Below are 13,493 nucleotides of genomic sequence, written 5' to 3'. Positions count from 1 at the left end.
AAATTCTTGATTCATGTACATACTTAAAACATTTCTCAGAAGAAAAAAATTGCTACAAAATAAGTTACGAAAAAAAAAAAAGATTGCTACAAAATCACTGTAACAAACACTTACGAAAAGAGTTGATAAGATTGATTCGTATGTTATAAACTTCTAACATAAATGAACTAACATTCAGATAGAAATGGACAAATTATTCTGTTTCTTTGGAAGGTCTAAAAGTTTTAGAATCAGAAGAAGAAAGTTAAAACGGAGGAGGTTTCCGGCAAAGCAGATTACAATACCGGTGATAACCAAAACCATAAATGATGGCTTAAGAAGCTTTCATGTCGTCCATACGAACGCTAGCCTGCGAATAGAGAAAAAAAACAAGAACAACAAAATCAAAACTAGTGAAAAAATCTGAAGAAACCATGATGAATATAAGGTTTTTGAAGTTTTTCTTTACCAGGAACTTATGATTATATTGAAGCAACGGACCAAACTCAGAGCAAAACCTTGCCATGTCAGTGTAGATGTCACCAGTACCAGATATGACATCTATGAATTTCTTCCTGTCTGGAGCAAGCTTTAAAGCCATCTGATAGAAAAAAAAAACATTTACAATTTATCAGGAAATAAGAACGAGACCGGTTTACAGAAAATGTGAATCGAGCAGTGAATGCAAGGAGAAAAAGGCGCGAGTAAGTTCATACAGAGAAGCTAGAGCTAGCGAGCCATCCGTGCCACTTCTTGAGTGTTTTTTGGTACGAGTCGCCACAAGCTTGTGACATTGACCAGTCTTGATGTGCTACCAAATTGCGGAACAGCTCCACTAAAAAATCCATTGCTCTGAAAGAATCCATATCTGTTTCTAAGAAGCAGTAATTAAGGTATATATTGTGTTTACATGTCGATATGTTTACCTGGTTAACCAGAGAAGACCGTTGGTACAACTAGAGGACCCTTTTGCAGTCTTAGACTCAATTTCACCTTGAACAAAGGTGTACAAGTACTTGTACTTGTCGGGATCAGACAAGTAGTTCTTCTCCAACCTCTACACAAGAGACGGAGGTAATGTACTATATTGTAAGACAAAAATCCAATGCACAGAGAGGCCATGTCGCAGGTACAGGATATTTTCGATACACTATTTTCTGCTATAAGAGTTACACATTACTAGGCAAGAAAAGCAAGAAGAGAGCCAGGCAATGCACATTTTATCAGTGGTTTGTAATATAATGCTAAACCTGGATTTGTGATCACCTAAACTAGATGAAATGAATTTTACCGATATGTTGCCACCAATGTCAGATTTCACGAGAGTCATAGCGGGTCCAAACTTATCTGCAAAAAGAAACAGGAACCAAGAATAGGAAAAACATTCATATAAGAAACACAACGATCAACAACTCCATTCAAAGCTGATCCCTTAAGTAACCTAAAACAGGCAAGATTGTCTTGCAGAGGTCAAGAAAAGGCTTAGAAAGCATCTCGCCATGTTCAGACTTGACATGCTTCATTCCTTCCAAACAAGGCGTAAACACACTCCCTTCCATTTTTTCAAACAGAACTGAAAAGGAGAACAAAAAGAGGAAAATTTATATTTTATTACACAAAAATCCACATCACTACATGTAAAAATGAAGCAATAAGAAACAAGATGGTGGGTTAAGGTCTCAAGACAATGGAGATACCACTACAAGGAACAAACATGCATGGTTGGTTAAGGTCTCAAGACAATGGAGATGCCACTACAAGGGACAAGCATGCATGGTGGGTTAAGGTCTCAAAACAATGGGTTATTAGTTTATCATATCTCATCTACCATTTACCATACTTGTAACCACTATATATATGAGATGTTTTCATAAGCAAATTAATCAAGTGAATAAGATTATCTTTCTTTACTCTCTCTCTCTCTCTCTCTCTCTCTCTTGTTCTTCACTATGTTCTTTAATTTCTAACATGGTATCAGAGCATCAAAGCTCTTGAACACCAAACTGCTTCCGCAAATCTATTCTATTCACCTTACTCTTTCACTTGTTTGGTTTACTTTCTTCAGAATCTCTTTCATTTTCTTTTACCCAGTAGCAAGCAAAGATGGAGCAACACCAGCTAGTGAGGATTCCAGTCACCATGAAGGGTCCTAACTACATTACTTGGTCGAGATTGACCAGGACAGCTCTTGGAGGAAGAGGTCTATGGGAGCACATCACCACAAGTGAGACCCCAAGACAAATCACCCAAGGAGAAGATGGCAAGGAGGTTGTAGTGGTAGATGAAGGCAAATGGGGTCAGGAGGATCTCATGGTGCTGTCTATCTTGCAAGGCTCACTTGATACTCCTATCATGGAGTCTTACTCACATTGTGAGACTGCAAAGAAGCTATGGGATACCTTATACAAGGTATATGGCAACACTTCAAACCTCACCAGAATATTTGAGGTTAAGAGGGCAATCAACAACTTGCAGCAAGAGGAGATGGACTTCACCAAACACCTTGGAAAGTACAGCCAGTTGTGGTCTGAACTTGAGATGCTGAGACCAAGTACCACTGATCCTAGTACACTAGAAGAGAGGCGTGAGCAAGACAAGGTCTTTGGATTGCTTCTCACACTCAACCCAAGCTTCAATGATGTACTTAAACACATATTGAGAGCTAAAGAGCTTCCAAGCTATGATGATGTGTGTGCTCAACTTTGGAAGGAGCTAGGCTCAGATGGTCTCTTTGGTGGAAAAGAGGAGCTGTCTATGGCAAACAAAGCTGAGAAGATGGAGAGTGCTTCAGGCAACAAAGCACACTTCAAATCAAGAAGAGGAGGAGACAAGTCTGTGACTTGTGAGCACTGCAAGAATCTAGGCCACTCCAAAACCAATTGTTGGATCCTCCATCCTCACCTCAGACCTGCTTCAACCAACAGATACAACCAGGCCAAAGCACATGAAGCAAGAGCTCACGAAACCACAATATCAGGCTCCATGCACATAGGAGAAGATGGAAGAGCTATGATCTCAACCACCCACACTGGTGGATCCACATCCCATGCCATGTCTCAGCCATCCCCTGATGATGCCTTCATCCGCAAGTCAGACATTGAAGCGCTTATCAAGGCTATCAATGCAAACTCTGGTAACATCAGTGTCAATGCTTTAAATTCTATTCACAGTGCTTCACATACTACTAGACCTTTGATCATTGATTCTGGAGCTTCTCATCATATGATTAGGGATGCTAGACTGATTAGTGATGTTAAACCTGCTCTAGGGAGTGTAGTGATTGCTAATGGTGATAGAATTCCAATTGAAGGAGTAGGAAACTTGAAACTGTTTGATAAGGAGTCTCAAGCTTTTTATATGCCTACTTTCACATCCAACTTATTATCTGTCAAGAGAGCAACCAATGATTTAAATTGCAATGTTATTTTCAGTCCTAATGATGTGTGCTTTCAGGATATTAAGACCAGGAAGATGCTGGGAAAGGGTGTGAGCAAGGGAGAGCTTTACTTGCTTGAAAACACCAAGCTTTCAGATTTATCTTGTGCTTTCAATTCTGCTTCTGTGTTAGCTAGTGATGTTTTATGGCATGCTAGATTAGGTCATCCTCATTCTCGTGCATTAGGATTGATGTTACCTAATCTATCTTTAAAGAATGGAAGTTGTGAGGCTTGTATTCTTGGTAAACATCAGAGATCTGTTTTCCTTAATTCTAAGACTATTTATGAAAATTGCTTTGATCTTGTGCACTCTGATGTTTGGACAGCACCTTGTGTGTCTAGGGAGAACCATAAATATTTTGTTACATTCATAGATGAAAAATCAAAATATACATGGATCACCTTGATTCAAACTAAAGATAGAGTTTTAGAAGCTTTTATTAACTTCCAAAACTATGTATCTAACCATTTCAATTCCAAGATCAAAATTTTTAGGTCTGATAATGGCGGGGAATACACAAGCACTGCTTTCAAACATCACTTAGCAAAACATGGCATAATCCATCAAACAAGTTGCCCATACACACCACAACAGAATGGAGTTGCTGAAAGGAAGAATCGCCATCTTATGGAGGTTGCAAGGAGCATGATGTTCCATACCAATGTTCCAAAGAGGTTCTGGGGAGATGCTGTGGTCTCAGCATGTTATTTGATCAACAGGATCCCCACCAAAGTCCTCCAAGATATCTCTCCCTTTCAGGTATTAAACAAAATAAAACCTCCAATTGATCACTTGCGTGTTTTTGGGTGTGTGTGCTATGTCTTGATACCAGGGGAACAGAGAAACAAGCTTGAAGCCAAGAGTGCCAAAGGCATGTTCATAGGATATACTCATGCGCAGAAGGGGTACAAGTGCTACATACCTGAATCAAGAAGAGTTATGGTCTCAAGGGATGTTAAGTTTGTGGAATCAAAGGGATACTATGATGAGAAGAATTGGGACAGTCTTCAGGATCTCCCACAAGGATCTTCAGATAGGGCAAACAACTTGAGAATCATTCTGGAAAACCTAGGCATCAGCCAGCCTCAAACAAGTGGTGTACCGAGCACTTCACCTATACCTCCAGTTGTGGATGAAGCTGCATCAGTTGAAGAAGCAGTCCATCCTGATCATGAGGGGGGAAATCAACCTAATTTGCAAATCCATGAAGAAGCTATCATCCATGAGGAAGCTATCCATGAAGAAGCTATCCATGACGAAGCCATCCACGAGAAAGCTATCCAAGAAGAAGATATCCAAGAAGAAGTTGTTAATGATCAAGATGGAATGCAACAAGAAGTTCAACCATTAAGGAGGAGTACAAGGGTGAAGAAACCATCTCAGTGGATGGACACCAAAGTATACTTCAACAACAATGCAGTAGCTCATCCTATCCAAGCAACATGTTCTTTTGCGAGACTATCTGAAGAGCATGTAGTCTTCATCAGCAACCTGGATCAAGAGTATGTACCAAAGACTTATGAAGAAGCCATGAAGCATGAAGAATGGAGAGATTCAGTTGGGGATGAAGTTGGTGCCATGATCAAGAATGATACTTGGTATGAAACTGAGCTCCCCAAAGGAAAGAAAGCTGTTACAAGCCGTCTACTCTTCACCATCAAGTACCTTGCCAATGGGAAACCAGAAAGAAAGAAAACAAGGCTAGTTGCAAGAGGATACACCCAAGTCTATGGAGAAGACTATCTCGATACATTTGCACCAGTAGCTAAACTCCACACCATAAGGATTCTACTCTCATTGGCAGTAAACTTGGAATGGGATTTATGGCAGATGGATGTCAAGAATGCTTTTCTTCAAGGAGAGCTGGAGGATGAGGTTTACATGAGGCCACCTCCGGGTATGGAAGACATGGTCAAGCCAGGGAATGTCCTAAGGTTGAAGAAAGCAATCTATGGATTAAAACAGTCACCAAGGGCTTGGTACCACAAATTGAGTACAACTCTCAATGGAAGAGGGTTTGTAAAATCAGAAGCTGATCATACACTCTTCACACTCACAAGCAAGCAAGGAATTGTAGTGATTCTTATTTATGTAGATGATATTATCATCACAGGAAGTGACAAGGAAGGTATTATCTCAACCAAAGTATTTCTTAAGTCTACTTTTGATATTAAAGATTTGGGTGAGCTAAAGTACTTTCTAGGGATAGAAATATGCCGCTCTAAAGAGGGGCTTTTCTTATCTCAAAGGAAGTACACACTTGATCTTTTGAATGAGGCAGGAAAGCTTGGAGCGAGAATAGCCAAGACTCCACTAGAAGATGGGTATAAGGTGCTGCGTGAGGGGGAGATTGAAGATAAGCCTTATGCTGACGTTAAACACTATAGAAGAATGGTAGGAAAGCTGATATACCTCACCATCACCAGGCCTGATGTATGCTTTGCAGTTAACCAAGTAAGCCAGAATATGCAAGCTCCCAAGATACACCATTGGAACATGGTTGAAAGGATCCTAAGATACCTAAGAGAGGCGCCAGGGCAAGGAGTGTGGATGGGATGCAACAAAAATACAGAGATAGTTGGGTATTGTGATGCTGATTGGGCAGGAGACAGAGTGGATAGGAGATCCACTACCGGTTATTGTACATTCATTGGAGGCAATCTTGTCACTTGGAAGAGCAAGAAACAAAAGATAGTGTCATGCTCAAGTGCTGAAGCTGAATATAGGGCAATGAGGAAGCTCACTAGTGAGTTGATTTGGATCAGAAACCTACTTCAAGACTTTGGTATAGAGACATCAACTCCAATCACCATGCATTGTGATAATCAAGCGGCAATACACATAGCCTCCAACAATGTGTTCCATGAGAGGACTAAACACATTGAGGTGGATTGTCATAAAGTTAGGCAAGCAGTGGAACAAAGGATCATCTTACCCTGCTATACAAGAAGTGAGGATCAACTAGCTGATATCTTCACCAAGGCCGCAAGCACCAAGGTTTGCGAGTTCATACATTCCAAGTTAGGACTCGTAGATTTTTCATCACACTGATCCTCTTAGTCATGAAGTGTTCTACTCTTTTTCTTTGGCTTGGTTTTTATCCCATGAGGTTTTTCCAAGCTAAAGGTTTTAATGAGGGAATGCTTCATGGTTTCCAAGCTTGACCAGTTCCTATGGTCAAGCTTGAGGGGGAGTGTAAAAATGAAGCAATAAGAAACAAGATGGTGGGTTAAGGTCTCAAGACAATGGAGATACCACTACAAGGGACAAACATGCATGGTTGGTTAAGGTCTCAAGACAATGGAGATGCCACTACAAGGGACAAGCATGCATGGTGGGTTAAGGTCTCAAAACAATGGGTTATTAGTTTATCATATCTCATCTACCATTTACCATACTTGTAACCACTATATATATGAGATGTTTTCATAAGCAAATTAATCAAGTGAATAAGATTATCTTTCTTTACTCTCTCTCTCTCTCTTGTTCTTCACTATGTTCTTTAATTTCTAACACTACACATTTTACAAACCCATATTAAAAAAAACCTCATAAAAAATTCGGTGGAAAGAAAAAAGCAAAATGAAAAAAAGGTTATGAATTGATTTAACAATTTACGAAAATCACTGATAAGTTAAATCCATATACGTATGAGAACATGAAACAGATAACAATCTCTGATTCTCTCTATACATGCTAACATGCACACACAGACCTATTCAAATCAGCAACATTACAGCTGATAAAATGGCTAATTTTATCAAATGGATCGAAAAATAGATCTAAAATCAATCCGATCTATCGATCAAACATAACAGCGTAACACCACAATGTGGGAATACACAAAAACAAGAGATGTATCGATGATGCTACCGAGAATAATCCATGAGGACGATCCGTAACGGAGAAGGAGAAAAAAAATAGTCGTACCTTGATCAGATTCTGATAGTCAGGGAGATTGCTCTTCTCTCTAAAGAGAACTTATTATTTCTCTTTAAACGGTTCTGTTTAGACATTAAAAAGTTAAATAGTTATGTTATACGCTAATGTTACGGAAGTTTCTGATAATAGCCCTAGCATTTTTTATTTATTTGTCATTTACACCCCATATCTCATAGGTGAAGAATAAATTAAGCGCAGTTTCTTAGCATTTGGAACCAGTTCTTTATTTTTTTTTATAAACGCTTGGTGTCAACGAGTCTCGTATGCATGGTCGGGATGGGCGCCACCCACGTATGTTTAGTTTTCGTAACATGACATCATTGACATGGCTCTAGTCTGCTTTAAAGTAAGCAACCTCGGGTTAATTTACCTTTGGGTTGCTGCATCTTTTCATCTGAATTCACATATATGAAGAAATATATTATGGGGCTGTTCGTTTCTCCATTATCCAGATGAGCCATCTGAATAAAGACGAGAGTTTTGTTCGTTTAGGCATTAAAAGTACAGGTCATTTGGATGATTCATCTTAATGAGTTTTAAAAATTTAGGCTTAATTTTGAAAATCAGCTGGCTGATCCAAATTGGATCATTTGGATGGAGATGAGTTTGTCGAAATAGTATAATGTCTATTATATCCTCATGTAATCTATACTATTAAGATATAAGTCATGACTTCTTTCATGTGTGATATTTTAAATGGACCATTCCTAAAAATTTGCTTATACTTTTTCTTTTGTATTTTCATGATAAAATCCTAACAACCTATTTAATTTTCTTTTTATTCATCAAAATATTATTAGATATACATAATTTCGAAAATATAATATTCCATCAATATATAATTATATTTGCATATAACCATTTATAATCTACTTAATAATAATAACATTTAATTATTCTAGAGTTTATACTTTTATATGATCTAATTAATATTAATAATAAAATTTATTATGCAAATACAATAATGTTAGAATTTTACCTTGCAAATAATAAATCGAATCAAATATTTAAGAACCTAACACTATTGTATTTGCATAATAAATGTTGTTATTATCAATTATATTATACATGTATCGATATTTATATAGGTATTGTGTTAACAAACATGTATTGATAAATATATTACAAACTCAAATCTAATATCATTTTATCACTCATGAAAAATGAAAAAACCACAAAAAAAAACAATTTACCACCAAAACTACAAAAAAACATTTTTTCTGCCAAAACTACAAAAAAACATTTCTCCGTCAAAACCACAAAACACAATTTTTCGCCAAAACCGCCAAACGCGTTTTTCCGCCAAAACCGTGAAAACCTGGGTTCTCGCCAAAACCGCCAAAACACGTTTACCCGCCAAAATCACAAAATGTATTTTCCCGCCAAAATCGTAAAAGCGCATTTTCCCGCCAAAACCGTAAAAGCACATTTTTCCGCCAAAACCGTAAAATTGTGTTTTCCCGCCAAAACCACCAAAACACGTTTTCCCACCACGCGGTTTCTCGCTAAAACTGCAAAACGCGGTTTCTCGCCAAAACCGCAAAACGCGATTTCTCGCCAAAACCGCAAAACATGGTTTCTTGCCAAAACAGTAAAAGCGTGTTTTCTCGCTAAAACCGTAAAAATACGGTTTCTCGCTAAAATCTTACCACTGCTTTCATTTTTTTAATTTTAATTTTATAAAATTTGAGTACATGATGCTCTTACCATTGCTTTCATCTTTTAAATTTTAGTTTTATACAATTTGAGTTTGCACTTTGAGTTTTTACTTTGAGTTGTTTGAAATTTTATTCAAACTTGAGTTTATATTTTGAGTTTTATGAAAAGTTAAAGTAGTAGTTAAATTTTAATACAAATTTAAATAAAAATAAAAAAATTTCTATGAAATAAAAATTTATAAATGTGAAATGCTAATTTTAAAATAATTTCAGTGTGAATATATTTTATACTAAATAATAAAATTTAATATAGTTAAATTAATATCAAACATATGATTAAATCAAAGTAATCGTATATTTGTAATTTGTTTATTAAACTCATCTGGATGGAAATAGAAATAAAAATACAAACATAAAATTCATCCAAATGATTCATTTAGATGGTTCATCTAGATGGAGAGACGAACAGCTTTTAAAATTTGGATGGATCATTTGGATGGATTACATATGTGGAGCAGCCGGATGGAGATGATATATGGAGATACGAACAGCACACGTTACGCTCGCGCACATGTTGTGATAAGATATTGCTAATATGCGTGTAATGAACTGGAGCTGAGAAATTGTTGACCGGTTGTATATATAAATAATGGCAGAATTGCTGAAATAAACCTTTCCCTAAACGATATTCTACGGGCGTCTACGTCGTCATTTGAAGTCCAAAGGTAACGAGAACTTCATCTTGTAAGAAAAGAAGTCGATATCATGAATTTCGTTGACGAGAAATCCACATTGTACATGACTTTAACCTTCTCCTCACGCAACCGGCATTGTTGAAGTCTCCACTATCTCTCTTTGGACCCCACATTTAATGCCAAACTAATCAAATTTTATTCTCCATAAAACATTAATAGTCTAGATATACATTAACCGTATTTTGTCACTAATACAAAAAAAGGTATGTGATTTTACATTTACAAGTGCTTGTCATGGTTGTTTCATGCAATCTATTATATTCGTTTTTGTTTATGTTATTTTCGCTCCATATGCACCTATTTCTTTCATTCATATAGCCTTTTGAGTTTTGTTAGAGCAAGGGTTCATCATTTGTGACTTGTGAGACTGTGAGGTGTGTAGTTTGTACGGAGGATTGTGTGAAACAAAATAAGTTCAAAGAGAGGAGGGTCTATCTCGTTTTAGAAGCAACTGAAGGGGTCCTCTTGACTTTTCCATGTTCTCCTTACGGTTACGCATTTACCTAATCGCACATTTTACTTGTTTATCTTGTTTTTCTACAACTTGGCAACCATATTAATTCGACTTCTTTAAGCCCTGAAATGGTTAATATCTCTTAAAAGACGTTATGCGACTACACGAGCAACTTGTTCTTGCAACGGCACATGTATAATGCACATTGCCTGGCCAAACGTGATGAAACATTCGATTTAGACTTCCAAAATTTTTGAAAAAATTCAAGCTCCAGATTTGTAGAAAAAAATTTAGGCCTCCAAATTATTAAAATATTTACTAAATCATCTAAGAGCATCTTTATCCGGAGATACTAGAGTGGTTCTTAGCGTGTGGGTCCCGCGTAGGACCCACTTTTTTTTAAGAAACCTGTTACAAAAACTACTAAATAGTAGTCGGTTCTTAAGGGTTTCTTACACTGTTCGCGGGTTAGTGGCGGCTCACGATTGGTTCGTTTATTTTTTTTGTTTTCTAAATTCGAAAAAGTAAAAAAAAAAAAAAAAAAAAATTAAGAAACCCCATTTGGGGTTTTAGGGATAATGATGCTCTAAAGATACCAAAATCTCAAGCCGGCCCTGATAATGCATCCATGCATTCCCCAATTAAATCACTACATATATGAACATTGGCATAACAAAACACGTTCGTGCCACTTCAAACTCAGCGAACGATCAAAGCATAAAAATAATCAATCAATAAAAGTAAGTATAATACAACAATATGCCATATGAAACGTTTTCCTCGAAATGGAAATACTTGAAGCACATCCATTCAATTTTATTCGTTAATTTTATTATGTTTACACAAAGCCAACCATTTTAGAATTTCCTTTCTTCCGTTTTACGTAAGAGTGTTGATTGAGTAACGTGTTGGTTTGTAAAACCCCATATTAAGGGTTGACCAAAAAAAGAAAGAAAAGGCCATATTAATGAAATATACTTATGCTAATAGTGTTTACCAAAACCAGGGATTATGCAATTCATTATCTGAATTCGGAAAAGACAACTGGACCATACATCCGAGTAGAGGAATCTGCAGGGCATTAATTACTTTCATGGACCCCATGAAATCAAATCTCTTTCATCGAATGTTATCGAAATTTAGTTGCATACGCATCTCTATCCACTACCAGTTCTTCTAACACAAATATACGAAACTATGCTTCCTAATGTATTTGTTGGTATGGTATTCGTGTGATGTTCGGAAAGTAAGTAAACCGGCAAAAGGTGACTAACGGTCGAAAATGATCAGGACAGCGGTTTATATAATCTTTTAATGTGCGGTCCGACCAGAACAATCCATTGACGTTGTGACTTGGAAAATGCTCTAGATCGCTTTCTTGGTCAATTTAGAATAGTAATGCTACTAAATTCACTTCATTACGACATGGGTAAGAATATAAAACTAGGAACACATATTCAACTGCATCCATTGCTATAAAATAAAACTCAACGTTCCCTGATCCCTCTCCATTTCAATAACCTCTCGGCTTCTTTTTGTATCTCTTTCTACGGTTTGAACCTTAAAAAATCCTTAAAACGATGGAAAAACCATGCTCCATTAAGAACAGAGAGCTGAGATTACCACCAGGGTTCCGATTTCACCCAACAGATGAAGAGCTAGTGGTTCACTATTTAAGTCGAAAAGTTTCCGGTTTACTCTTACCAGCTTATGTTATACCGGAAATCGATATCTGTAAAGCCGAACCATGGGATTTACCAGGTAATGGAATACAAATCCTATTTTGTGAGTTTCATTCAATCCAAAATTTTGATGGTTTTGCATGTATGTATGGATGATCCAGGTGACTGTAATTCAGAGAGGTATTTTTTTAGCATGAGGGAAGCTAAATACCCAAATGGAAACCGGTCGAACCGATCAACCGGTTCGGGTTACTGGAAAGCGACCGGAATCGATAGGCAAATCGGGAAGAAGGTTCTTGGGATGAAGAAAACTCTGGTTTTCTATAAAGGGAAACCTCCGAACGGGACAAGAACGAGTTGGGTTCTTCATGAGTATCGTCTTGTTGATTCTCAACATGAATCATACGTACATGAGACTCACATATTCGATCAAATTATTCGTTTTTATTGAAACTAGACTAAACCTGTCTCTTTTCTTTTGTTTGTTTGACAAAAAAGGGCGAGAACATGAATTGGGTTCTATGCAGAGTGTTCTTGAAGAAGAGGAGCAATAATAATAAGAAGAAGAAAAAAGAAGATGAGAGAGAGAAGAAGGAAGAGATAGAAAGTGACGACAACAAGAGTACTTGTCCGATATTCTATGACTTTATGAGAAATGACGTGAAAAAAGGAAAATGCTGCACTTTGAACTTGACTCGTTGTAGTTCTCCTTCAGCGTCTTCGTCGGTTTGCTCAAGTGCTTTAATTCAGACATGTTTAAATAGTGACTCTGATAATCATCATCAAGAAACTAGTTGTCGGGGAAATAAGTTTCATTTGTTCCTGTAAATAGTAAAACTTGGGAACACGTTTTTTTAAAACTTTATAAGTAAGATCAGTATGATTACCAAGTGATAATGCAATCTATAACCAATGTTGGTAGCCTTTAATTGTTTTGTATTTTTAATACCACTCATTTAAAATTTTGAACACCTTTTTACTTGGACACAATTACTCGTTACTTGGTTCGTACTCGCTACTTGGTAAAGTCAAGTACTTGGTTTGACCAAATCGAGTATCAAATAATCTATTTAAATTATTCGTAAGTAAAAGACAAGTATCAAATATTTAAATCAAAGTAACTATTTTGACGTTGTTTGGTTTGTTACTTGTTTTTGTTGATAAACAAATATACATTTTTAAATCATAGTAAAATAATTTGTTTATATTTCTATTTCCATAAGTGAATCAAACATATGTGATATATCTTGATGTTTTTTTTTCTTTCTTAGATATTATCTTTCTCGAATTGACTAAAATATTGGGAAACAATGAAATATTCTCTATGCATAATATATTTACTTAGAGTTTTGAATTTCGACGAATTAGCAAAAAAATTACAAATAATTATTAAAAACTTGCAAATTATTTACATGTAACAAATAATAAAACAAGTCAAGTAACTTGCAAGTCCGTTAATATTTAGGAAGTACTTAAAATTGTAAGTACTCGTTTTTAGCAAACCGTACAAGTAAATTTTTTTACTACTCGTATAAACCAAGCCGAGTACCAAGTATACCGAAAATATCAAATACCCGGCTGTGCC

At 36.5% G+C, this 13,493-nt stretch overlaps 2 protein-coding genes across 2 annotated transcripts; one reads left to right on the top strand and one right to left on the bottom strand.

The window, feature by feature from the left end:
* Nucleotides 1–94: 94 nt before the first annotated feature.
* LOC106454728 (glycolipid transfer protein 1) lies at nucleotides 95–7,516 on the bottom strand. The gene is made up of 7 exons (XM_013896844.3): nucleotides 7,348–7,516; nucleotides 1,421–1,552; nucleotides 1,271–1,326; nucleotides 906–1,036; nucleotides 696–831; nucleotides 449–580; nucleotides 95–349 (listed from the first exon to the last, which is right to left on the bottom strand). The coding sequence occupies exons 2-7, from the start codon at nucleotides 1,536–1,538 to the stop codon at nucleotides 314–316; spliced, it is 609 nt and encodes a 202-aa protein (XP_013752298.1). The 5' UTR covers nucleotides 1,539–1,552; nucleotides 7,348–7,516; the 3' UTR covers nucleotides 95–313.
* A 4,154-nt stretch (nucleotides 7,517–11,670) lies between these two features.
* LOC106451159 (NAC domain-containing protein 41) lies at nucleotides 11,671–12,883 on the top strand. The gene is made up of 3 exons (XM_013893025.3): nucleotides 11,671–11,987; nucleotides 12,070–12,314; nucleotides 12,407–12,883. Exons 1-3 carry the CDS (start codon nucleotides 11,807–11,809, stop codon nucleotides 12,734–12,736), a joined length of 756 nt encoding a protein of 251 aa, XP_013748479.1. The 5' UTR covers nucleotides 11,671–11,806; the 3' UTR covers nucleotides 12,737–12,883.
* Nucleotides 12,884–13,493: the final 610 nt, after the last annotated feature.

Source organism: Brassica napus, chromosome C4, assembly GCF_020379485.1.
Source record: "Brassica napus cultivar Da-Ae chromosome C4, Da-Ae, whole genome shotgun sequence".
NCBI classification, from domain to species: Eukaryota; Viridiplantae; Streptophyta; class Magnoliopsida; order Brassicales; family Brassicaceae; genus Brassica; species Brassica napus.
This window is presented reverse-complemented; position numbering and strand designations above follow the sequence as displayed.